Here is a 25950-nt window from a genome sequence, read left to right as displayed (position 1 = left end):
GATTCTCACCATCTCCTTAGCCTAGTGCTGCATTCACCTGGTTGAAAGGCACATGAGTGACCAGGCATCCACGTCTCTTTCTAGCCAATGCCGTCCTGCACCTCAAGTGCCCATTCCCAGGCTGTTCATGAAATAACCGCATTCATGACTTCTCTTCGCCGCCATATCTACACAGATGTGAGCCTTAGGCGCCAGCCACCCTGCTAGGAGCGCACACCACCCTGGCTAGGCTTTCTCAGGGTTCTGCAAACTCCATCTCTGACTTGGCTTTGGGAGCCAGGGGTCGCGCCCCTTAGGCCGTGTGGGGCTGGGACTCCCTGGCCACGCCCCCGTTTCTCCGCCTCCCATTGGCGGGTGCAGGGGGAGGAGGCGAGGACTTGTTCTTCAACGCTGCAGTCGCCCTCCGATCGGCAAGGCTTCTCTCGGCTCCGTTCGGCTCGCCCATCTCAGTTCAGTTCGGGTCAGTTAAGCTCCGCTCAGTTCAGCATGCTGCGCGCCGCACTCACCACCGTCCGCCGCGGACCGCGCCTGAGCCGCCTGCTGTCTGCCGCCGCCACCAGCGCGGTGCCAGCCCCCAACCATCAGCCTGAGGTCTTCTGCAACCAGGTGAGACTCGCCGTCGCCTCCTCGGGCCCTAGGGCGGGACGGAGCGGGCGACGCGGCCTCAGTTTCCCCTCCGCGCCCAGCGATCTTTGCGCGCGTTTTCCCTTGCCCATGTGGCCGCACTGTGTCCCCTCTCGTCCTGGGACAGTCCTGGGCCTCTTTATCCCGCATCGATGCAGCCTGCTCCTTCCCTGCGCGGTCCGGGTTCACCCAGGAAGGCCCCGCCGTCCCAGCTCCTCTCTGCGAGACCTCCCATACACCCCTACCCGACTCACGCAGACCCGAGCCAGAGTTCAGAAGCAAAAGCTGGATCAGGACCCCTCTGTGGCCGCTCTTACCCAACCGGGACTTTGGAATGTTGTCTTAGCTTTTTGAGTTTTGGTAAAGTCTGGAATCACATGAAAGAACGTGGTTGTGAAGTATTCTTTTTGTTTGTGCAACAAGTGGGACTTGGCTGCCCTCTTCTGTAAAATGGGAAAGCAGTCAGGGATGGTATCTTGATGTGTTATTTTGAAAGAGGATCTCATTTTGTAGCCAAGGCTGGCCCGGAATTCTGTTTTCTTCCGTCAGCCACTCCCACCCCACTTTGGATTTGTGCAAGCCAGACACGCAGCTACCACCTCCGGTCTTCAGCTTTCTCTCTACTTTTTCTTTGAAACAGGATCTCACTAAGTGGTCCAAACTGGCCTTGAACTTGTAATTCTCCTGCCCCAGGCTTCCCAGTGCTGGGCGACAGTGATCCCATGTCTCTTGATACTACAGGGCCTCGTGCACTTGGCACTTGGTGTGAGCTGCAGTCCGGGTTCCCCAAAAGTCCCCTCCCCCAACCTTTGTGCAGGGCAGTGTCCTAAACAATTCAGTCTTTAACCCATAAGCCTTAGAACTGGGAATTTGATGCTATAACTATCCCCACTACACAGCCCAAGAGACTGAGGTCAGGTCAGGTTCCTAAAGAGCCAAGTTATGGTGAAGTCTGGGTTCTCTTCTGGGATTCCAAAAGTAAGCCCTTAGCCAAAACATTCCATGGTATCTTGCAACTCCGGGTAGGAGCAGTGGTCGGATCTCATGTCGAACGTGGGCATCCTCCAGATGGACTGCTGACCACCGGTGTTGTAGCCTTAGCCTCTGGCTTTCTGCAGTGTGTACTTCCAGGACCTGGCAGCCATTTACACATGCGCAGGACCTGTTTGAAAATGCCCATGAGGAGTGCTACAAGGAGTCAATCCAAGGGGAAAAAAAAAAAAAACAAAAACAAAACAACCCATCTTTTGCATAATACAAGCTGTAAATTTCAGTAGCTGCTGGTTTTTTAACTGGCAGCTGATGCTGAGGCAATCAGTCAGGCTTGAAGGAGCTGAACTTCAAAAAGAGCCGGAATTGACCGCAAGAGGAAGCACCTGATCAATAGCTTTGCTCCTCTGGTTCACCAGGAGGCAGGGCACAAAGTATCAGGTCCTAATGCGTGCTCTGGCTTGATTCAGTTGTGAGTGATCCGTGGGTGGGGGTGGGGGCTTTAGAGTGAATCCCCTCCCCCATTGCTGCCTTTTTCGACATCACAAGGATATACACGTTCATTACAGAAGTTTCATGGCACTGACCTATTGCACACCTCATAAGAGCACTGTTAATGCGAGTGGCCTTGCTCCATTCTTTGTTTTTATGAGTTTGTGTGGGAGACAGCGTGCTGGCTACCTGCCACTCGGGTCCCTCAACACTCTGTCTCCGGAACACTGCTTATCTTTCTCAGCTGCTTTTAAGGCTTTTTTTTTTTTTTTTTGAGAACACAAGCTCTCTGCCCTAAGCCAGGCAGCTTGTGGAGGGAACACTAGAAACCTTGGGGTGTTAAAAGTGTGGCATCATTGCAAACCCTGCTGCCAGGGACACCAGGACTTGGAAGCAGTGGCTCTGGGTTCTGTGTGTCCCTGCATAATCTCTATGGCTGTCACTAGGGCCATTTGCCCCAAGGAGCAGCCAGTGTGGCCTTGAGGTTGCTTCCCCAGACTCTGGGCTTGCTTCCAAGGGCACCTGCAGGGCCCAAGCATCCCAGTAGGGATGTTTTTCTTCAAGCTTCGTGGCCCCATCTGAATGTCCTCACCTTCTTGCCTAACCAAAGCAGGCTAAACGAGGTTTGGCTCATCTTTCTGGAGTCCTCTCACCTTCTGTCCCAAGAGCGACCACAGGTTAGGTAAACTTCTTGGGTGGGTGATACTTTCTGTGACTTCAGCGTCCCTCAGAACGGATCCCTGAGTGTGGCTTCTGAAAGAAGCACATTTTACCCCTATGTGAATTTCAGATCTCAAGGCCTGAAATCCACCCAGTATCAGTGAAGTTCATTTTTACATTTAATTATTTTGTCGCTGTTTGGAGAACAGTTAAGATATGTCCCTATTAGCTACCAGTCTCATCCAGTGTCCCAACCCATGGCTAAGTAGTAGGGCCCCTCAGGAGTGGTCCTTCCTGCCACCTGCTGTGTCTCTCTGAGGAGCACCCGCAGTTGGTTGACTGTTGTTTTGTACAGTGGAACTTCCCATTCCTGATGCAAGCATGGAAGATATATAAAGATACCTTCGGCACCATGGGTGTATGGATGGCTTCATGCCTCTGTCTGGGCCTCAGCATCACCAGTTCTGTGTGCCAGAGTCTGTAATGAATGTGCAAACCAGGTTGGGTACCATCAATAGTGTGTCGTTTAATGCTCTACCGGCACCTCTACCTCCAGGGAGTGGACCGCACTACCAGCCCCCACCCAGCTTCCCTTGAATCCTCAGAAAACACACACACACACACACACAAAATTTGTTCTTTTTCAACTTGCCTTAGCACACAATTGCTGGGCGCTACTATCTCCCGCCTGGAAAAGCCCTTACCAATTTCTTATCTCCATCTCTCCACCTGCCCTAAACTTTAGTTGCTAAGCTCCCCTGGCCTGTAGGAGCGGCCTCTGTGGCCATTGCATTTTGAGATCTCACATGGTTGCCCGCTTCTCCTCTTTCCAAAGCTGGTGAACCTCTCTTCCCTCGAGGCTCCCTTTAATCCCGACACCTGGGAAGCCAAGGGACAGGAGTTCAAGGTCAGTGTCAGCTACATCCTGAGCTCTAAGCCAGTGGGAACACCACGAGACTCTGCCTCAAAAATCAGGAACTAACAAGATCGAGAGAGAGGGGTGGGCTTGGTTGGTGACCCCTGCCCCCCCCACCCCCCCCCACCCCCCCCCCCCCCGTGCCCTGTCTGATTCCCAGCAATGCATAAACCAGGTGTGAGCTCTTGCAATCCCAGCCTTCAGGAGATGGAGGCACGGGAAGGCCAGAGAGATTACTGGCTACATAGTGAGTTGCAAGTCAGCCTAGGTTATAGGAGAACCTGTCTCAAAAGGGGAAAAAAAAACAATAAAAAAAAGCATATACAGTTCCACCTCAGGTTTAACTGTTTGCCACACCCCCTGTTGATGGGCCTCAGGAGTTAGAAGGTCCCAAGTCCCAAGTGAAAAGCGGCAGCTTCCGCATAGTGGCAAGTAACAAACCCAGGAGGAATGTGCAGTCAAGTCTGGTGAATGGCAAGTCTGGACCTCAGTGGCCACATCTGTAAAATGGGTCAATAACCGCCCCCCCCCTTGTCGCAGGGTGGTTGTGAGGACAAAAGGGGGGTGGGGGTGTGCTCCTCAGCCCTCAGCAGGGCCTGCTTGTGGTTACCATGGTCTTGCATGTCCCAGTTGGGTAAGGACTTTGTTGCTTAGTTTACTGCGCCACACCAACATTAGCTGGTGAACTTGGGCTTGTCTTTAAAACTGAGAACTAGTTGTGGGGAGCCTGAGTGGGAGCTTTGGGTTCACTAAACTTCAGTCCTTATTCTTAGCCTCTTAACCCAACACCCAGGAATCAAGGAGAACCGACAGTCAGGAAAGGAGCCAGAGACAATCTCCCTACAGAGAAACTTTTCTTTAGATTTATTTTTTATTTTACATGTGTGAGTGTATGTGCCTACACGTATGTCCGTGTGCGTGTGCATTCCTGGTACCTGAGCAAAGTGGGCATCAGAATCTCTGGTTAACTGGAGTCACAGACCGCTGGGAGCTGCCATGTGGGTGCTGGGCATTGAACCCAGATCCTCTGCAAGAGCAACCAGTGCTCTTGACTACTGAGCCACGTCTCCAGCACCCAGGGTTTTTCTCAGTTGCTACACTGTTACACCTGCGGTATAGAAAGTGTTGTAGTGTGGTGGGAGGTCTCGGGAAACATTCACCGCCCTTGATTGAACTTGCAAGAGTTCCCATAGGCAGCACTTGCAGGTGGATGCTTCTGGGTGGCTGGCAGAGTCAGCTGGGTCTCAAAGACTATGTTGCAAGGGGAAGACCCATCGGCCTTCGTTCTTTGTAATATGAAGTACATTAAGTCAATTAAAGCTCACCAACCAAGACCTGCCTCTGGACACTTCACCGTGTACAGCGTGTACCAGCAGACTGGAGGGAATATTGTCTAGGGTGGTGGTTCTCAACTTGTGGCTTGAGACCCCTTTGGCAAACCTCTGTCTCCAAAAATGTTTACATTAGGATTCATAACAGTAGCAGACCGCTGGGAAGGAGCAACGGAAATGACTTTATGGTCAGCACATCGTGGAGGACTGTATTAAGGAGTCACAGCATTGGGAAGGATAAGAACCACTGCTCTAGGGTGAGCTGAGCCTGGTGTGTTCCTGAGTGGTCGGGGAAGAAAGGGCAGGGAACGCCTGTGGGAAGAGGTGACTTTGGCTGTATTTTATTTGCTTCAAGTGCATTTGCTGTAATCAAATAGTTAAAAAAAAAAATACGGCATATGGTGCAGGGGCATACCTGCAATCTCGGCATGGGGGATGCCGGATGCAGAAGCAGGAGGCTCAAGGCTAGACAAACCTACACTACTGAATTCGAGGGGGCGGAGGTGGAGAGATGATGAAGGGGGCAGGGCCGGAGAGAAGTTGTGGACAAAGATGATAGGACTCTGATTGATAGATACCCTGCCAGCAACATCAACAGAGTGAGTGCTGGGCTAACCTGGGATACAGAGTGTGACCATAGCTTATTTGAACTGGCCCCCCACACTGGTTACACCACTGGTTTACTATGTTTTTTTCCTTTGGTTTTTTGAGACAGGGTTTCTCTGTGTAGCCCTGGCTGACCTGGCACGCACTTTGTAGTCCAGGCTGGCCTCGAACTCAGAAATCCGCCTGCCTCTGCCTCCCGAGTGCTGGGATCAAAGGTGTGTGCCACCATACCCAGCACTGGTTTACTCTTATAGAAAGCTAGGGGTGACCCACAGAGCCTGGAGATGTCTTTGGCCACCATGGATACCACATGGATGACCCACCCTGACCCATTCCACACCACCTTCCTACCCATTCCCACACTCTGCTCATGTCAACTCTCAGATACGTTACAATAGGGAGTGACCCTATCTCTGACTCCTTTGGTGCAAAGCCACAGTCATTTTCATAAACAGCAAGCATTTGTAAATTCAATATTTACTCAAAGGCAGTGGCTGCAGTCCTGTCTGTGGTGGGGTCAAGGTGAGTCTAGCATGAGTTTGGGCATGTCTCCATAATGCCTGGCCTGATAACCAAGCCCTATCATCTGGCCCTGGACTGAGGGCTATTTCCTGAACCTTCCTTCACCCGTCAGCTACATCCTGAGCTCCAAGCTCCTGTCCACTATTCTAGACAGGGTTTCTCTGTGTAGCCCTGGCTGTCCTGGAACTCACTCTACAGACCAGGCTGGCCTCGAACTCAGAAATCCGCCTGCCTCTGCCTCCCAAGTGCTGGGATTAAAGGCATGTGTCACCACTGCCCGGCCTATCCACAGTTCTTTAAGTCTATGAGTTACTGTTATCCCTGCCACAAAATGGGTTTCAGGAAGGCCATAGGTTTGAAACCAGGCTTTGCGCTTAGCTTGAGCACAGACAGATAAGCTACCTCAGGATGAAGCCCCTCTGGGTCAGAAAAAAGAGTAAATATTTAAGGAGACATTTGATCAAGGCTTTGAAATCAGCTGGGAGGAGCCGCTTCTGTGGTCTAGTTTGTATTTCTGCTTGGCAAGGAACTGCCTTAGAGTAAATATTGAATTTACAAATGCTTGCTGTTTATGAAAATGTCTGTGGCTTTGTGCCGAAGGAGCCAGAGATACGATCACTTCCTAGGGAACCAATGTGAAATATCTGGGAGTTAACATGAGCAGAGTGTGGGAAGAGGTGGGAAAGCGGTGGAATGAGCCAGGGTCAGGGGTCATGGTGAGACAGAATTACTAGCTGTTTAAGCACAGGGACAAATTAAAACCTCACTATCCTGGCAAAAGTTCCAAAATAGAGCTAAGCCCCACCTCCTTCCTGGGAGGGGCGACGATAAATTTGGCAGTACAAAAAGCACTGGCTTGGGAGCTGGGGGGCGGGGGGTTCAGTGCCTGAACTTCTCAGGGGTTCCCCTTAGCTTTGACCACAAGCTGACCCTAGGCGCTTTTGATGTTAAAGAGTACAGCTATATGTGCGGCAGTCTGTGCTTATCTGGAACTTGACCCCCTTGGGATCTTGTAATGCAAATGCTATCTGGTGCTGTTCACTGGTTGGTTACATAACTGCCATTTAAGAAGCAGATGGGCGCTTGCTTCGTGCTGCAGGCCTTGGGTTTGATTATAGCAAAGAGGAGAAGCAGAGTAAAGAGATGTGGGAGAGATTGGGCAGCGCTGGTAGGCGCTGGGCGTGGTGACGCTCAAGAGCCTGAGGCAAGGGGATTATGGATTTTGGGCTAGCCTAATCTACTTCAATAAAGGAGGAATAAACTAAAATAAAAATAAAGGAAGGAATGAAAAAGCGAGAAAGCCAGAAGAATTCCCTAAACCAAACTTTTTTTTTTTTTTTTTTTTTTTGGAATCACCCGTGTGGGAGGTGAAGCACTCCAGGATCGTGGGTATCCTAGGAGACTTCCATGCATCAGGATTTGAAAGGGATTCCCAGGATGGTGCTTTCTTTAGCAAACTGGGCAGCCATCTGCCCGCAGAACCTAGTGCCCAGGTTTCCTTGGGACTGCACGTCTCCCCGGAGTCCTGCTGCAAAGACGCAAAGACAGCTGTAGGAAGTGGATGGAAGAGCTTGCCTGCTGCCTTAGATAGAGTAGGATTCACAAAACAATGGCTGCATCTGATCCAGAAAGACACCTGCAGCTCCTATTCTCAGGGGGCCAAGATCCATGGTCCTTGTCTCCCAGACTCCTGGGTCCTCCCTGCGGGGATGATAGTGCTCCATTGGGAAGCCAGCGATGGACCCTCCCTCTCACAGTGTGATGCTGCTCCTCCTGGACCGGGACCACCCTTAAGAGAATATTACTGCCGGGCAGTGGTGGCACAAGCCTTTAATCCCAGCACTTGGGAGGCAGAGGCAGGCGGATTTCTGAGTTCGAGGCCAGCCTGGTCTACAGAGTGAGTTCCAGGACAGCCAGGGCTATACAGAGAAACCCTGTCTCGAAAAACCAAAAGAAAAAAAAAAAAAAAGAGAGAGAGAATATTGCCAATGAGTCCTCTTGTTTGCCCCTTGGCAGTGTTCTCTACAGCTAAAGGCACAGGGGCTCTTTATCATCGTCTTCCATCACTGGAGGCCATGCTGAGGAGGAAGATTCATTCCCTTTCCCGTTAAAGACAGTTCCACACTTGGGAGGCAGAGGCAGGCGGATCTACAGAGTGAGTTCGAGACCAGCCTGGTCTACAGAGTGAGTTCCAGGACGACCAGGGCTAAAAGAGAAACCCTGTCTCAAAAAAAAAAAAAAAAAAAGAAAAGACAGTTCCAGAAGGGGCTGGGACCAGAAAGTGCAAGTCTCACTTCTGTAGTGAGTGTGAAAACGAAATTCTTTGACTCTTTTAGTTTAAAAGCAAAACAAACTTGATGCCCTACGGCGTGGCTCATCGGCCAAGGATGCTTGTGGTTGGGCCTGATGGCCTGAGTTCTAGCCATCGAAGGCCCATGGTAGAAGGAAAGGACGGTAGACTTCCAAAAACATGTCCGCTGTGACACACACACACACACACACACACACACACACACACAGTTAATCAAACAACCAACTTGAAATTCTTTCTAGAATTTCCACATATCTCAGCTTGTGGTTTGAATAGGAACGCCGCCGCGCCCCCTCCCCCCCCCCCCCCGTGTTGGCCCATAGATTTCTAGGATTAAATTAATAAAATGCCAATGTATCTAGCTGAGTTTTCTTAAAGGTTTGCTCTTATATTTATAAAGTTTATACTGGGATTAAGGGTGTGTACCTCCACAAAACTCTTGGGGTCCTTGGCCCTGTGTGCCTGTCATGGTGGCGGCTCTGACTTACTGCCAGAGCTTAGAGGACACCTAGAGTCTGTGAAACCCTCTTGACACGGGCAGACACTGTTTGGATTTTACTTCAGATTTCAGAGCATCACCTCCTGACCTGTGTGTTCTAGCAACTGAAGAGCAAATGCATCCAGCACCTTACATAAGAAAGGCAGGCCTTGGTTGGGGGCCAGGAGGGTTAGGAGCCAGTGGACTTGTGGCTTGGATTCTGCCCTCTTGTGGTCTGAAGGCGCTGGCTGTGCTGGGCTGTGTGAGAGTGCCCTGCCCTCCTGGCTCCCCACCAGTGCTTGGCTGGGGGTCAAGGGGAGGGGCGTGGCGGGGAGGAAATGGGGACCATGAACTCAGCAATCTCTTATTTCACCAGCCAAGAAGGAAGGAAGGACAGAACTTTGACCAGTCACTCCCACAGACTGGAAGAATGACACAGCATATTCCAGCCTTGCCTCCAAGCACAGGGACAAGGCAGGGTGGGACAGTGCTCCATGACCACTTAGTTTGATTAGGCCACCTCTCTCTGTCCAACTTCCTGATGTTTGCAAACTGCCCTGAGAACTTCTTGGGGATAAATTCATGAATTCTGTCTGGAGGGGAGAGCCGGGTGGCTGAGTCACTCCTGGTCTGAGATCTTCAGTTGTAGATGGCTGTCCTCTTCTAGGATAGTGTTAAAAAACAGCCTGTGGTGGAGTCCTGGCCCAGAACTGCACATCTCTCATACAGACAATTCTTATACAGACATCTGAGACTCATTTCCCCAGCTTCCCAATGGGGAGGGGCTGGACTCCAGTCTATGCCTGCCTCAGAATAAAGTGTAGTGGGGTGGGGGTGGGGTGAGTCATGGGTGGGGGGTGGTGAGTAAGACAGAAAGATGGCAACTGTATTTTTGTTGGGTGCTACTATTATTATTATGACTTTATGAGACTGGATTTTGCTATGTGCTGTGTGCTGGCCTTAAGCCAATCCTCCTGCCTCAGCCTACTAAGTACTAGGGTTATATACATGCGCCTCCATGTTTAGCTTTGAGGAGATACTTTGGGGACGAGTATTCTAACCTCGCAGGTAGATCTGGGCCATGGCTGGAGTTGGAAGAGGGCAGATAACAAGGTCTTGGCATCTGAACGCTTGTCTCTGCTGTGGATGTGAACCCATGGCCAGGCTTCCCCCGTCCCTTCCTATACATGGTGAAGCGGAGAGAATTAAGACGAGTGCTGGTAGCCCGGCAGTGGTGGCGCACGCCTTTAATCCCAGCACTTGGGAGGCAGAGGCAGGCATATTTCTGAGTTGGAGGCCAGCCTGGTCTACAGAGTGAGTTCCAGGATAGCCAGGGCTACACAGAGAAACCCTGTCTGGAAAAACATACAAAAAGACTGGTGCTGGTGCTCACAGGTGTGCCTGCAGATGGAGCTCGTGCAGTGTAGACAAGGAGCAGCTCATGCCATGCTTCCCTGCCCTCTAGCCTGGCCCTCCAGCACTCTCCTAACGTCTGTCTGTGCTGCCTTGCCATGGAGGGATTTGTGAGCCTGTGGCACTCTGCATCCATCCCCAAGTCCTCTCCACTTCCCCTCCGATCCCTCCTCCCCTTTGCTTCACTTGAACCTCGAAGGAAGGAGGGAGGGAGGGAGGGGGGAGGGGAGAGAGAGAGAGAGAGAGGGGGGGGGGTTTCAAGTCTGAGCCTCACACCCAAGTCCCTCACTGGGAACTATATGGGTCTAGGAAATTAATTAATTAAAGATGAATATTGGTGGATATTGAAACCACACAAGCATAGCTTGACAGTCGAGTTCACCTTTACATGTATCTTGTCAGATTCGGGCAGTGAACAGCTGCACAGTGCAGTTCACTGAGAGAAATTTGTGACTGGTGTAGAAAATTCAGCTACCCAAGACGCCCAATGCCCACTGCAGTCAACATAGCCAGCTGCTCATGGCAGGGCATGCCTGGGCACGTCACCTTAGAAGGGGAATCGTGGAATCTGCTCTGGAGGTAAAGAAGCCTGGGCCACCTTCAGGGTCAGAAGTCCCTAACCCTGGCGACAAAGCCAGGTCCAAGAAATGTCCAAGTCTTTAGTCCAAATTCTACCTTCAGCCTATGTCCTTAATCACTGAACTGGGCCACTGTCCCCAGCATGGGACAGAGCCTGACCTGGAAGTTATTCAGTGTGTGCTGCAGAGGGGAATGGATCTACTGAAGACCATCTCTCCCTAGAATAAAGATGGCTAGCTGGATATGGTGCCGCACACCTTTAATTGAAGAAGTAAAAACAAAATTCGAGGCTTTTGGGCCCAGGCTTGGGAGTGTAGCCTTTGTGGCTTAGTGCTCCAGGTGCTGGTCATAAAACAGATAGCGACATTCCTCCACCCACCCGCTTCCTGGGTTCAATTCAAAGAATGGCACCCTGACCATTACTGGAACCTACAATGCAAATGTGCTATCTTTAGGGGCTCTTAGATTGTTAGGGGCTCTTAGAAACTGTCTTGAGAGATAACCTGACACTTGTGACTTTATACTTCCTTGTGACTCTTAACTGGTATTTTTGGTATTTTCCAACAACACCCTCCCCACCTTCATGAGTTGTGGTTTCTTCCTTTAAATACCCCCTTACTCAGCTACTCGGGGCGCCATGGTCCTCTACCCCTGTGTGGTGTATGACCATGGGCCCGAGAACGCTCTCGAATAAAAATCCTCTTGCAGTTGCAGCAAGATCGTTTCTTGTGGGTGATTTTGGGGTGTCGCCTCTCCTGAGTCAGAACATGGGGGAGTCCTCACGTTGTGAGTCTTTCATAATCCCAGCACTCAGAAGGCAGAGGCAGGTGGAGCTCTGTACATTTGAGGCCAGCCTGGGCTACAGAATGAGTTCTGGGACAGCCAGAGCCACACCGAGAGACCCTGTCTCAAAACAACAAACAATAATTAAAGAGGTTGGCTGTTAAGTGTTTTCTTGTTTGTCCAAGAGAAAAGGGGTGCTCATGCCCCTTCTGTGAGTCTGGACTGGGCCTGTGACACATTCTGGTTGAAGTTAGTCTCTGATTCTTCCTCCTAGCACCATGCTCGAAGAAAGAAGACTCAGACTCAAAACGATATTTACAAATACCTTGGCCATAGAGCTAGGCTCTTCTCTGACTTGATATAATTAAAAGTATCTCATTTATTCTAGCCCACATTCTGGCATGTGGCTGGTTACCTGTACTCAGGTCCCATGCGTCCGTCCCGTCACATCTTCCCAGGTCCATCTTGTGTGTCTGGCTCTATCCCAGAATCCTTCTCTTCTGGAATGTTCCACCTCTATTTCCTGCGTAAGCTGTAGGCTTTTTAATTGACAGGCGACGTATCCGTACAATACATGAGATATTCTCTCGTGCACGTTCTGACCTATAGAATTCAGCAAACGGAGAGAGCAGCTTCTGAAACGAGGCCGGGGGAGACATTTCTGCTTGCTTCTGGGACTCCCTGGAGAGAAAGGCCAGCTGCCCGGACAGCTGACTAGTCTGGCTCCGCCATGCTGTCAGGAAACCAAGGGTCCATATGGTACTGGGTGAATAAAGGAAGAGATGCCTTGCTCATCCTGCCCAGGTGACTCATGGACTGCAGTCACATGAGGAGCTCAACCCATGGGCACAGCTCTTAGTGAATGGTCTCAAGCCACTGTGTTTGGGGGTGTTTGTTACCCGGCGGTGGTTGACTGACACATCGGGAACAGTCTCGTTATTCCGCAAAAAGTCATGGGGTCAGTAGGATTCTGCTTTTGACATGTGCATATTTTTTGTGCTTCTAACCTGGAATCTGTAGCTCTCTGGCACTGATCTACATCTCCGTGCTTATTCTGTTTAATTTTGTTTTCTTGTTTACCTTACCGGTGCTCGATAGAGCTGAAAGCAGGACCTGAGAACAATTTTTTTTTTTTTTGTTCTCGTTGCAGATCTTCATTAACAATGAGTGGCACGACGCCGTCAGCAGGAAAACATTCCCCACCGTCAACCCTTCCACAGGGGAGGTCATCTGCCAGGTGGCCGAAGGGGACAAGGTAAGACCTGGTGACTTATATCCCTGTAGATTGGGCTTTGTTTGTTTCTGGGGTGGAGTCTCATTCTGCAGCGTAGGCTGGCTTAGAACTTGATATATAGCCCAGGCTATATATATACTGGAACTTGGGTCAGTCCTCCCAAGCTGTGTTCCGAGTGTAGGATCTACAGGTATTGCTACCACACAGTGCTCCTGGCCTCCGTATTGAGATGGTCCTTTCCTTTATACCTACTGAGAAAAGGACCTACTGTGTTTTTCTGGCTTATGGGGTATCTCGATGGTAGATGTATTTATTCTAAATGAAAGCCCTGTGCCCCCCTCTCAGCTCACAGTTCCCCCTGTGCGGGATATGCTAGGCTGCCCAGCCTCCAGCTGTTAGGGAATCCCATCACCTTTTTTTTTCCCCTTTATTTCCCCCCTTCCCTTTCGCTTCGGCCCATAGGATTTTTTTATTTGTTTCTCATTAAGGATGGCTGTGAGCCACAATGTGGTTGCTGGGATTTGAACTCATGACCTCCTGAAGAGCAGTCAGTGCTCTTAACCGCTGAGCCATCTCACCAGCCCCGAATCCCATCATCTTGCAAGGAATGGTTCCTTCGGCTGGACTTGCTTCCTTGGAAGCACGGAAACAGGGTCCCTTTCTAAGGATTGAGTCATAGGAGCCTCTTGCTCCTAATGGCCAGAGGTTTTCCCATCACACCCCCAGGTGGGGGTGTATGTTGGTGGCTTAGGTTCGGGGCCCTGGAGGACTGTGTTGGGAGGTTTCCTGCACTGCCTGTACTGACTGGCCCATGGAGTGCTTGGCAGTGGGGTGTACAGGACTGGGAGGCATTCACCGCTGAGGTCTGAGCTCCCAGGGTTACTGTTTTACAGGAGGACGTAGACAAGGCAGTGAAGGCCGCTCGTGCAGCCTTCCAGCTGGGCTCACCCTGGCGCCGCATGGATGCATCTGACCGGGGCCGGCTGTTGTATCGATTGGCGGATCTCATCGAACGGGACCGGACCTACCTAGCGGTGAGTCCTCAGCCCTCTTGCCCACATGTTTTACAGCTGAAGTGAGCTATAGCGAATGAAGCTCATAGCATCCCCTGGATGCCCAGAGGCCTTGCTGCTCGTGGATCATAATGGTATCTGATGGACAGATACTTTCGGGATCTACCTCTCCCTAACCAGCTAAGATCTCCGTGTCTGCCCTGATGTGGCCAAGATGGAAGAGTTCTGGAAGAGGAGGAGTGTTTCTCTTACACAGGCCCTTTGTAGCTGGTCACCTCCCTTGGGCCACTCTGCATGGTGGGCCAGGCCCTTATCTTGGCCACCCTGATGGGAAAACTCAAAGGGAGCCCCATTCTCTATGGTGGTCACCAGAGTAAACTGTCCAGGTACACCATGGCATTCAATTCATGAAGTTTGGGGACAAAGTCTTTAACCTGGCAGGCTCCACTGCTGGGCAAGCTGTGCCACTCACTGGTTCAGACCCTCCTGCTTCCCCTTGGTTAGTTCTTGTTGTTGTTATTGTTGGGTTTTTGGGGAGGGGGTGTTTTGTTTTGTTTTGTTTTGTTTTGTTTTGTTTTTCAAGACAGGGTTTCTCTGTATAGTCCTGGATGTCCTAGAACTCACCCTGTAGACCAGGCTGGCCTCGAACTCAGAAATCCGCCTGCCTCTGCCTCCCAAGTGCTGGGATTAAAGGCGTGCGCCACCACTGCCTGGCTCCCCTTCATTATTTTGACAGCCAGGCTTCTTGGAGCCCTGGAAACTTTGCACACACTGTCCCCTCCTGCTGGACTCATGACTTCATCTCCCTGCATCCAGGCTGCCCCCTCCCCATCCTTCAGGGTTAGTCCTCGTTGGAGTTTCTGAGGTGGAGTTGGGGAGACTTGTTCTTTTGCCTAGCATGTTTAATATGTGTGACAGGCGTTCCACATCAGCGTGCTTTTTGACCATTTCTGTATTCCTAACAGTTGGATCTGGGTGAGGACCAAACTTAAAAGTCTGTCTGTGAAGTGGGTGAAGCTAGCTCCTCACGCCTTCTCAACCCCTCTCCCTGTTCGGAGAAGCTGGGGCAATGGTCCAAATATACCGGAGACAGTCAGTGGTCCAGAGGAGACTCACCCTGAGCCTCCACCGTCCCTGTCCAGTCAGGCCCAGGGTCACTGGTCATCCGTTTACTTCCCTTTATTCCTGCACCAACATGTCTGCCAACCTTGGTCTCTCCTCAGGCCTTGGAGACCCTGGACAACGGCAAGCCTTATGTCATCTCGTACCTGGTGGATTTGGACATGGTCCTGAAATGTCTCCGGTATGGGCTTTGTTCTGGCCGTCGAGAAGAGGGAGGGAACAATGCCAGGAGGGAGAAACAGTTAAAAAGATGCAGAAGCTCACAGGGACTGGACCCTCCACTCAGGGTCCTTCTCATGAGAAAATCCCTCGGTGTAGACCAGCCTTCTAAGTCAGCCCTCTGAGATTCTCCTCTGTCTTGAGCTGTGGTCCATAATTTCTGTGGTCCTCGGAACAAAATGGCCAGTTACTAAGGGATCTAATGTGTTGATCTTCAGTTGTTCATGGTTTCCGGCAGTCTAGTCTTTCCAGTCCTCTGCTTTGGTTTCTTCTTTTAGCCTGGCTAAAGGCTCGACAGTTGTTCTGCTTGCTGATTCTGTTGTTTTTCAACATCTTTTTTTTTTTTTTTTAATGTATATAAGTACACTGTAGCTGTGGACATCAAATCCCATTACAAATCCAGGCATGGTGGCACATGCCTTTAATCCCAGCACTTGGGAGGCAGAGGCAGGCAGATTTCTGAGTTTGAGGCCAGCCTGGTTTACAAAGTGAGTTCCAGGACAGCCAGAGCTATACAGAGAAACCCTGTCTCAAAAAAAACAAAAGAAAAAAAGAAAAAGATAAAAGAAAAATCACATTACGGATGGTTGTGAGCCGCCATGTGGGTGCTAGGAATTGAACTCAGAACCTCTGGAAGAGCAGTCAGTGCTCTTAACACTGAGCCATCTCTCCAGCCTGATCATCATCTTAATGACCAATGAGGTGGCTGATTAGCCCTTGGCGTTTGCCCATTATAGACAATAGCAAGAGTCATGTCTCAGAGTGAAAGGCCTGCGTCTCAACCCCACTCCCTTATTTCTTCTTTTGCCACATGTGGCTTCTTCAGGGCCAGCTTTTATGTTGTCATCCCTTAGACCAAATGCCAACATCCTGGGGAAGGGTCTGCAACCTGCTTGCTTTGCGTCTGCCCAGCCAGGGGCTGTTTGGACAGACTGTGGTATGGACAGTGGCTGGCAGAGAGCAGCAGTGCCCAAATGGCAGGAGTTGTCTTCCATAACGCGGGAGACTCAGCCAAGGTCATCATATCCCCAGGGGCAGTGAGCGCTTCCAGAGGCATGTCCTGTCATGACTGCCAGGGATGGTGCAGCTAGCTCTGTCTCAGAGAGGCCAGGGACACCGCTAAATATCCTGAGACCCACAGAACGAGTCCCTGCAACAAAGAATTGTCCAAATCAAAATGTCAGATGTGCTAAGCCTAAGAAACTCAAGTCCCAACTTGTTCAGCTTTGGCAGACCCTATTCACTTCAGGAATCTTTCTTCTACAAACCCCCATGCCTCATCCTGAATCTTCCCTGTCCCTCCCTTTCCTAAAGGCTAACCGTACACGCCATGACCACACACTGGCTCTCCCTTGGCAATTCTGCTTTTCTGTCATCTGTGTACCCTGATTGGGATAATGAGCATCATGGGTAGAGGCTAGTCCAGGATGTGTCTGCCTTCCTCCACTGGTCATACCTGTGATCCTCCAGTGCTGGGCTGGCCCTACACACTTGTTAATAAACCCAGGCACTTAGTTAAAAGACTGAGTCTCCATCAAGTATGCTGAATAGGTGGGAAACAGCCCAGGCTGTGGACCTCGTATTTGTCTGGGGCTCCGAAGTTTCTTCGAGAGAGTAGATCCCCATGTCTTGGTGGTCATCTGTTTCCTTCTGGGAATAAGCCAAATGCCAGGGTTGTTGTCAGTGCAGTACGAGGGCATCTCTCTGCCGTGTAGTGCAGGCTAGACATGCTTGGATTTTTCTTCTTTTAGCTATTACGCTGGCTGGGCTGACAAGTACCATGGGAAAACCATTCCCATCGACGGCGACTTCTTCAGCTACACCCGCCATGAGCCTGTGGGCGTGTGTGGACAGATCATTCCAGTGTGTACTAACTAGCCCTTCTGGAAGTCATGGTGCCAGGGGGGGGGAAACTTTGGGTTAACCATGCTCATTTGGGGTAAAAATGGGGTATGTCCATTGCGAAGTGGGAGATTCTCCTGGAGGTATCACCTGAAGGTGACTGGGTGATGGTTAGGCTTTGGCGAGTCTAGTGGGATAGGTTTAAATCGTTTATCCCCTATAAAGCCTCAGTTCTTCATCTGAATAGTGGCAGTCAATTGATCATGGGGAGTCAGGAACTCTCAGGGTACCTAGTACCCAAGAGGCTAATAGGTGTGAGCCTCTGTCCCTATCAGCTACCAGTCTCATCCAGTGTCCCAACCCATGGCTAAGTAGTAGGGCCCCTCAGGAGTGGTCCTTCCTGCCACCTGCTGTGTCTCTCTGAGGAGCACCCGCAGTTGGTTGACTGTTGTTTTGTACAGTGGAACTTCCCACTCCTGATGCAAGCATGGAAACTGGGCCCAGCCCTGGCAACCGGGAACGTGGTGGTGATGAAGGTGGCCGAGCAGACACCGCTCACCGCGCTCTACGTGGCCAACTTGATCAAGGAGGTGGGTGGCTTGCTTCTGCTGTGACCTCTGAATGTCCTCGCATGGCTTGCTCTGGAGGAGATCTGAGGAAAGCCTTGGACCCCTGAGACTGTCGTAGAAATCTGTCCTCTGTACCTTACAGAGGGGAACTTGGTCCTCAGTACCTTACCCAGAGGGGAACTCAGTCCTTAGTACCTTAACCAGAGTCAATGAAGTCTTTCACACTTTATCCAGAGGGAAACTTGGTCCTCAGTACCTTAGTCAGAGGGGAACTTGGGCCTCAGTACCTTTAGCAGAGGGGTGCATATTACTGTCTCTCACACTGGGGCCTGTGGCACAAGACTCTCTAAAGGATGAAAGGCACTGTTCTAGAACTGTCAGCTCCTTTGAGGACCCTATAGCCAGGCTCCTTGTCCCAGCCACTTTTAGGAGTCCCTGTAGGGTGGCTCGTGTAGTATGGAGTGGCCTTCATTTGCATGTGTCCCCAGATCACTTTTGGGGACAATAGGTTTTCTTTGTCAACGCCCCGGGAGCAAAAGGCTGACATCCACATCTCCTGGCTTCCCCTACAGGCAGGCTTCCCCCCTGGTGTGGTCAATATCATTCCCGGATTCGGCCCTACCGCCGGGGCTGCCATCGCATCCCATGAGGGTGTGGACAAAGTGGCATTCACAGGCTCCACGGAGGTAAGGTGTCTCAGGCCCTCAGGTTTGCAGCATGGTGGCTCAGGCTCAGGACCTGATCCCTTCATGCCTCTGGGTCCCTAAATGACAGCCCTCATATGTGTGCCAGAAGGCAGCTCAGGACTATGTTCTCTGTGGTCTGCCAGCCTCCTGGATGCAGCCTCCAGGTGGGGGCGGGGATGGTGTCAGCACTTACTCCAGGGGGCTGGGACTCTCTGGCTTCATACAATATTTCATCTTCCTTCAAGACAAGAGTGGTTTCCAGACAGCTTTACCTCCTGGCCCCTTCCACACCCAGCCTTAGTCGGAGGCTTTCACAGAGGGGCTGGCCTCCTTGTAGAGGCATGTGTGGGGTCATCTTTGTGCCAGGCTCTGGGTATCTGGGGAAGAGTGGTAATCTGTGCTTGCCCTCACAGACAGGACAGCACTGAGCCAGGAAGGAGGCCACACAATAGTTTGATTGGGTCCTGCCTCCTCATTGGCTATCGGGGTAACTGGCTATGCGACTTGGCTACTCCTAGCCTCAGTCCCCTCATCCTCAAGCCATCCCGGCCTCTAAGGGCATCAGGAGGGCTGAGTCCAAGACCCAGCACCTGGCACAGATCTGGGTTCTTGTCATGAGCTCAGTGGCAGCAGAGGAAGGTGAATTCTTGGGTCTCTTGGGACCCAGTGACTGCGTGTGTGGAGCATCTAGCTTCCTTCCCCCTGCTAACAGCAGTCCATGGTGTCTGTGTCTCCGCAGGTTGGTCACCTAATCCAGGTGGCTGCTGGGAGCAGCAACCTCAAGAGAGTAACCCTGGAGCTGGGGGGAAAGAGTCCCAATATCATCATGTCTGACGCTGACAGTAAGTTCCGGGGGCTGCAGCGAGGCCTTGGCTCCAGTGGGATTGATTTGGGGGGCCCGTGTGGTCTGACATTGACCTCTCTCCGTAGTCGCTACCCGTTCTGTCATTAGGGCCAGCCTGAGCCCTGTACTGCCCACGCACAGGCCCCTAGACCACCATACCTCAGCACGTCCTCTCTACGAGACACTTCCTTTCCTCTGTCTCTTTCTTTTAAAAAAAATTATTTATTTATTTATTTTATGTATATGAGTACACTGTAACTGTACAGATGGTTGTGAGCCACCATGTGGTTGCTGGGATTTGAACTCAGGACCTTCGGAAGAGCAGTCAGTGCTATTAACCACTAAGCCATCTCTCCAGCCCCTCCTCTGTCTCTTTCACAGTTGACAGTCTTCAGAAAGGGAAGAGGGTTCTGTTTCCTTCTGGCCAGGCACTGGCCCCCAGCAGGCACTAACCCCTGATGTTATGAACAGGGTTTGTGGGTGAGCATTACTGGCAGTTAACATTTCCTTGTTTCACCTCTCTCTCTCTCTCTCTCTCTCTCTCTCTCTCTCTCTCTCTCTCACTCTCTCCTCCCACAGTGGACTGGGCTGTGGAGCAGGCCCACTTTGCCCTGTTCTTCAACCAGGGCCAGTGCTGCTGCGCAGGCTCCCGGACCTTCGTGCAGGAGAATGTGTATGACGAATTCGTGGAACGCAGCGTGGCCCGGGCCAAGTCTCGGGTGGTGGGGAACCCCTTCGACAGCCGGACGGAGCAGGGGCCTCAGGTAAGTCAGGCAGCTGCTGCTAAGCCTGGAGTCCAAAGCCAGCGTGCCGAAGCAGAAAGGACTGGATGGCTCAGCCTCGGTGGGGCTGGGTTCAAGTGTCTCCTCAGCAGGGTACTGCCTGTGTATCCTGTTAGGGGAGACCCCAGCTCCTGTCTTGAGTCCTATTATTTCTTTTTTTTTTTTTTTTTTTTTTTTTTTTTTTTTGGTTTTTCGAGACAGGGTTTCTCTGTGTAGCCCTGGTTGTCCTGGAACTCACTTTGTAGACCAGGCTGGCCTCGAACTCAGAAATCCGCCTGCTTCTGCCTCCCGAGTGCTGGGATTAAAGGCGTGCACCACCACGCCCGGCCTGTTATTTCTTATTCTTCATAGACCATGGCAGGAGAATGGCCACCAAACCTGCTAAGGAGCCACTCCCTTAATAGCCTATGTTTTTTGTGTTTTCATTTTGCTAATCTCTGAATTTAAAGAAACACCATGGTATGATGTGCCTTGCCTAGTGGTAAAGGATGTGGCGTCTCTCTTTGGCATTATGCTTCTGACCTTGGCCATTTTCTCTTTGACTCTTGCTCCTTAAAAGACCTGCATCTCCCTCCCAGCTACCTCTGGCTGTAGGTTCTCAGCCCAAAACTGCAGAGAGGCCCTGATCTTAGCTTCTCAGTCCTCTGTGCTTCTCCCTCAGGTGGATGAAACTCAGTTTAAGAAGATCCTTGGCTACATCAAATCGGGACAACAAGAAGGGGCGAAGCTGCTGTGTGGTGGGGGCGCTGCCGCGGACCGTGGCTACTTCATCCAGCCCACCGTGTTCGGGGACGTAAAAGACGGCATGACCATTGCCAAGGAGGAGGTGAGCCCCTGGGCCCTGCTGCTTTTAGTAGGAAGGAGAGATGGGTGATTTGGTCCAGTTTTGATGGTGTCCCCCAAACTCTGGTTTTGCGCTCTCTCCATGCCTTAAGTTATTTACACCAAGATTCGGATATGTTGCTGTTCCCTTAAGGTTTCTGGGACGTCTCCCCAACGTAGCCCAGCCCACAGGACTTTATATTCTTTCCCCTGGAAGTCATGAGTCTGGGAATGGGCTCATCTAGCCCTTTGCATAGTTTTGACCCAAGTAAGACATCAGATGAGGCCCCGTGTTTGACTTCTTACCCAACGTGATAGCTCTTGCACGCCTCCTCTCTGTTTGAGCTTGCATGGAGCTGTTCAGCCAGGAAGCTGTATGCAGGACAGCACAGTGTCAAGGGTCTCGATTGCCTGAGTGTGCTCTGCATCAGCCTGTGATACCTTGATTTAGTTCCCATCCAGACTCTGAGGTTCCTGGGCATCCTCCCCTCCTCTGCTCTGTCCCCTGTCCCCTGTCCCCTCTGGGAATCATTGTGGAGACATAGTTCCTCTTCCTGTGGAGTCCGGACCCCATTCCCCTCATCCCCAGTCACTGCAGACTGCCACTTCCCAGCGACTTCCTTCCTGGCTCCCAGTTCTAAGGCTCCTCTGCCCCAGCTCGATGAACATGCTGGTTTCATGGTAGGTGCTCATACAATGGCCCATACCTCAGTGGGCTTCTGGGCAGGTCAGAGGTGGCGGCACCGACTGCCACCGCAGCACATCTTGCACGTAGGTCTTGGTTTCTGAATTTCATTCTCCATCATGGGAAGAGGAGCTACGTGAACAAGTGGCCTGTTCTGGAAACTGCTGGAAAAAAAAAAAAAAGCAAGAGAAACCAGAGGCCATTTCACAATAGCTTGCTCAGCAGCCAGCCTGTGCCTTGTCCCCTGGGTTAAATTGGATGGGAGCCAGTCTTAAATTCTCTAGGCTAAGTTCACATGCTAACATATTTCATTCCCTGTGAGCCTGTTTAGAAATAAGATAATTGTATGCAAAGCACAGACTACCCAGGAGGTAGCCAGTGCTGCCAGTCCTTGTCCCCTTCCTTTGTAGTCCAGGATCTGGGATACTGCTGAAGTCCCAAACTGGCTAGGTCAGGTCTCAGGCTAAACAGTATTTGTGTTTTCCTGACACTTTTCAGTCCTGAAGGTGGGGAGCAGGCCCCCCCCTCCTTCCATCCTTCCTTCTCTGTTGCTCCCTCCAGATCTTTGGACCAGTGATGCAAATCCTCAAATTCAAGACCATTGAGGAGGTTGTAGGGCGGGCCAATGATTCTAAGTACGGGCTGGCAGCCGCCGTTTTCACAAAGGACCTGGATAAAGCCAATTACCTGTCCCAAGCTCTGCAGGCTGGCACTGTGTGGTAAGAGCTGCTCCTCAACCCAGTAAAATATCTCCCCAAATATCTAGAACCCCAGAATTGGTTCTCCTGTGCCGGAGAAGGACACTGCCCCCGCCCCCTCCAGATCCCACGAAGCGGTTGATGGGCTCCCTTCCCGAGCTGTGACTGTGAGAGCCCAGGCTGAGCATAAACAACTGCTCAGCGCCTGCTTCATCACTTAGGATTAAAGAAAGAGCAAACGTGGATGGGGCTGCATAGAGATCAGTACCCTCGGCTTGACTGGTTGGAATAAAATAGTCAGCTACTGTGGAGCACAGGCTCTGGCAGGCCCTCAAGAAGTTCATCATAGGTGACTGTGTCCAGAGAAGCCTTCTGTGCTCCTGTGGGTAGGCATCGGCACCCTGTAACGGCTAAAGGCCAGAAGCCATGGTGTGAGCCAGTGGAAAATAATACATTCTCACAGGACCCGCGTGCACAGGTGGCGGGCATGGGAGCCAACAGGTAGCAACAACTCAAGTGTTCTTGAGCTGGTGGGTAAACAGACAGAAGGCAGCCCGTCCCTAGTGGAAAGTGATTCAGAAGGAATGGAGTCCTGGTGCTGGTTGAAGTGTGTGTAACCATGGCAACATGACGCTAAGTGACAGGAGTCCGGTGCTGCTAACCTTCATATCATCTGACTGACTCTACAGCCCCACGGGGGTGCTCCATTAGTGGATGCTGGGCCTGGAGGGAGGGGGCAGGAAGAGACCATTAATGTTTCTTTTTAGGATGCTACTAATACTGTGAAGATAGACAGTTAGGGCCTAATCCAGAAGACTTCTGGTTAGACCATATTCCCATGAGTGTGGTACTGCCACCAAGCTGGGACCTTCTTTAAAAAACATTGTTTTAAGTATGTGTGTGTGTGTGCGTGCGTGCGTGTGTGCGTGCGTGTGTGTGTGTGCGTGCGTGTGTGCGTGTGTGTGTGTGTGTGTGCGTGCGTGCGTGTGTGTGTGTGTGTGTGTGTGCGTGTGTGTGCGTGTGTGTGTGTGTGTTTGTATGTATGTACAGGGATACACCTGCCACAGTGAATGTATGTGGGTCATAAGACATAAGTGGTTTTCTTTCTTTTATGTGGGTCCCAGGAATTGAACTTGGTAGCCAGGCTCGGTAGCAGACCCTTCTCACCTACCCATCCACTCATGTTGCTAGCCTGAGCCGAATGCTTTGAAGTGCAGAGTTTTCACAAACATTTTAAATTAATTTTTAACTTAAAAGAGCGAGCCGGGGTGGTGATGGCGCATGCCTTATGCCTTTAAACTCAGTACTTGGGAGGCAGAGGCAGGCGGATTTATCTCTGTGAGTTCAAGGCCAGCCTGGATTATGTAACAAGTTCCAGGACAGCCAGGTCTACATATACAGAGGAACTCAGTTTTAAATGATAAAAAAAAAAAAAGAAAGAAAAAAATTAAATTAAAAAAAAGATAAGGAAGAAAAGAAAGGGAGGTGTGCTGTGTTGATACCCATCTGTGACCACATCTGCACCAACAAGGATGACAGGGAGTGTTCCTCGTGACCTGCCCCTGCCTCCATTTTCCATATAAGGTGGTGATGGTGGGGCTATCCACAGCCTGGAACCGCACACAGTCCCTCACCTGACCTGTGTGTTCTCTCCGATAACAGGATCAACTGCTACGATGTGTTTGGGGCCCAGTCTCCATTTGGGGGCTATAAGATGTCAGGGAGTGGCAGGGAGCTGGGCGAGTATGGCCTGCAGGCGTACACAGAAGTGAAGACGGTACGTACACAGCCTTCAGACTCCGTGGCCTGGCCTCTCCTGGTCACGGAAGCTAGTACTTGTGATTACTTTATAGTTTAAGCCAGAGAAGCCACAGAGGGGCTCAGACACAGTCTCTAGGATCTTGCCCACAACAGGCCTGTGTGGTCACTTGCCACAGAGTTGGTCAGCCTGAGAGGAGGCAGGACCCCAGTGGGTAGAGCAGTGAGGGGCATCCAGTAAGGAGCGTGAGCAGGCGCAGATCCAAGGCACCAGTTCTGCCCACGGGAACATAGCCCAGACCCCATTGGAAGCACAAAGAGGGTGACAGTGATGTGGACACAGGTTGTCCAAAAAGAAAAGTCAGGTGTGACATAAATCCCAGTGTGTTAATGTCTGACCAGCCATTAAAGGGAATATAGATCCCTTTAAAAATGGCTTACTGCACATTTGATGTGGGAAGTGCTTGTCTCTTGACATAAAGAATGCAAAGTAAAGAAAATGCAGATAGAGGCAGATTTTAGAACACTTTGTGATACCTACAAATTGAGGTGCAGCCCTGGGCCATGAGGGCCTTTCTTTGATGAGACGCCTGTGGACGTAGCCTTTTCCTCAGAGAGACCCTGAGGGCTCCTTGTTGGGGGCTATACAGTGCCAGATGTTGCAGCTTCCTGACCTTAACTCACCAGATGCTACCAAACTATGATGCCTTCCAATCCAATCCCCCAGAAAGGGCGCCCCCCTCCCCGACACTGGCAGATGTCCCCTAGGTCCTTGGGTGAGCATCCGGGAAGGAGATACACTACGATCTCCTGCAGAGGTCAGGCTGCTGTCAAGGAGATGTGAGAAGGAAGAGAGGGGCTCTCGTCCCCAACGGGACCTCCTGGCATTATGAAGAATTAACTGCTTCTCCGAACCTTCCACAGGTCACCGTCAAAGTGCCACAGAAGAACTCGTAAAGCGGCATGCCAGCTTCCTCAGCCTGCAGTTCTCAAAAACCCAACAAGATATACTGAGAAAAACCGCCACACACACTGCGCCTCCAAAGAGAAACCCCTTCACCAAAGTGTCTTGGGCCAAGAAAGTCAGAATTTGATAAACAGGGCTGGGCTGGTGGGGGGAAAGCTCCTGATAAACTGGGTAGGGGATGAAGCTCAATGCAGACTGCTCACGCATCCAGATGTGCAGGATGCTGCCTTCTACCCGTAGTCCCTAAGCAGCAAATGAGCAATAAAAATCAGCAGATCAAAGCCACGGGGTCAGTTCTCTAAGACATAAATTCTGAGTCTTATCTCTGTTGCATTCCGTAACTCCCTGCTTTGGGAGGAGACAAGGCTGTCCTTAGAATTGAATTAGCTCTGTGGAACACTAGCGTCTTGGTGTTTACTGGTTAGAAGTCATGAAAGGCAAGACCCCCCCCTCTATTCCTGGACACGCGGGATGCCAGGATGTCCCCACTATTTGATGGTATCATGTATATCTTATTAGCCTCATCCCCCTCTTGGTACCTGGGACCTTGGTTCTCACAAGTAATTCTAGGCTGACGAGGAGGGATGTAAGCTAAAGAGAGGGGAGTCACTATCCTTGGCTGCGGCTACATTTTGGAATTTCACACTGGCCTATCTCACAGGCCAGAGGAGGTAGTGACACCCATTTGATCCTTTCCAAGGGTGAGCCAGGTCAGCTTTCAACCAAGGGACCTCACGGCTCGGCATCAGTTGGCATGCTGCTAACCTGGAGTCGATTCAGCCAAAAGACAGTTTCCAGAAGTGACTCTATTCTCCCAATCTGTTCTGCGGCCTCTTTGGGGCACAGAGCAGAGCAGAGCAGAGCCATGTCATGTGCACAGTGCAAGGTCTGCCTCTCGAACTACCAGAACCAAGAGAGCCTGGAAGTATTAGTGACAGTGACCTGATGGAGGTGGCAGGTGATGGCCCGCGGAGGTAGATTTTCAGGGAATAAGAATGTGGCAG

General features: G+C 51.1%; 1 protein-coding gene across 1 annotated transcript; it reads left to right on the top strand.

Moving 5' to 3' along the window:
- Positions 1-342: 342 nt before the first annotated feature.
- Aldh2 (aldehyde dehydrogenase 2 family member) lies at positions 343-25231 on the top strand. Its single transcript, XM_085837111.1, has 13 exons — positions 343-606; positions 12856-12960; positions 13833-13973; positions 15176-15255; positions 17045-17156; positions 17597-17725; positions 18277-18390; positions 19130-19232; positions 19814-19998; positions 20678-20842; positions 22085-22242; positions 23884-23998; positions 24904-25231. The coding sequence occupies exons 1-13, from the start codon at positions 487-489 to the stop codon at positions 24934-24936; spliced, it is 1560 nt and encodes a 519-aa protein (XP_085693237.1). The 5' UTR covers positions 343-486; the 3' UTR covers positions 24937-25231.
- The last annotated feature ends 719 nt before the right edge of the window (positions 25232-25950 follow it).

The sequence above is a fragment of the Mus caroli genome, unplaced genomic scaffold (assembly GCF_978045245.1).
Source record: "Mus caroli unplaced genomic scaffold, Mus_caroli_1 scaffold_4, whole genome shotgun sequence".
Taxonomy (NCBI): domain Eukaryota; kingdom Metazoa; phylum Chordata; class Mammalia; order Rodentia; family Muridae; genus Mus; species Mus caroli.
This window is presented reverse-complemented; position numbering and strand designations above follow the sequence as displayed.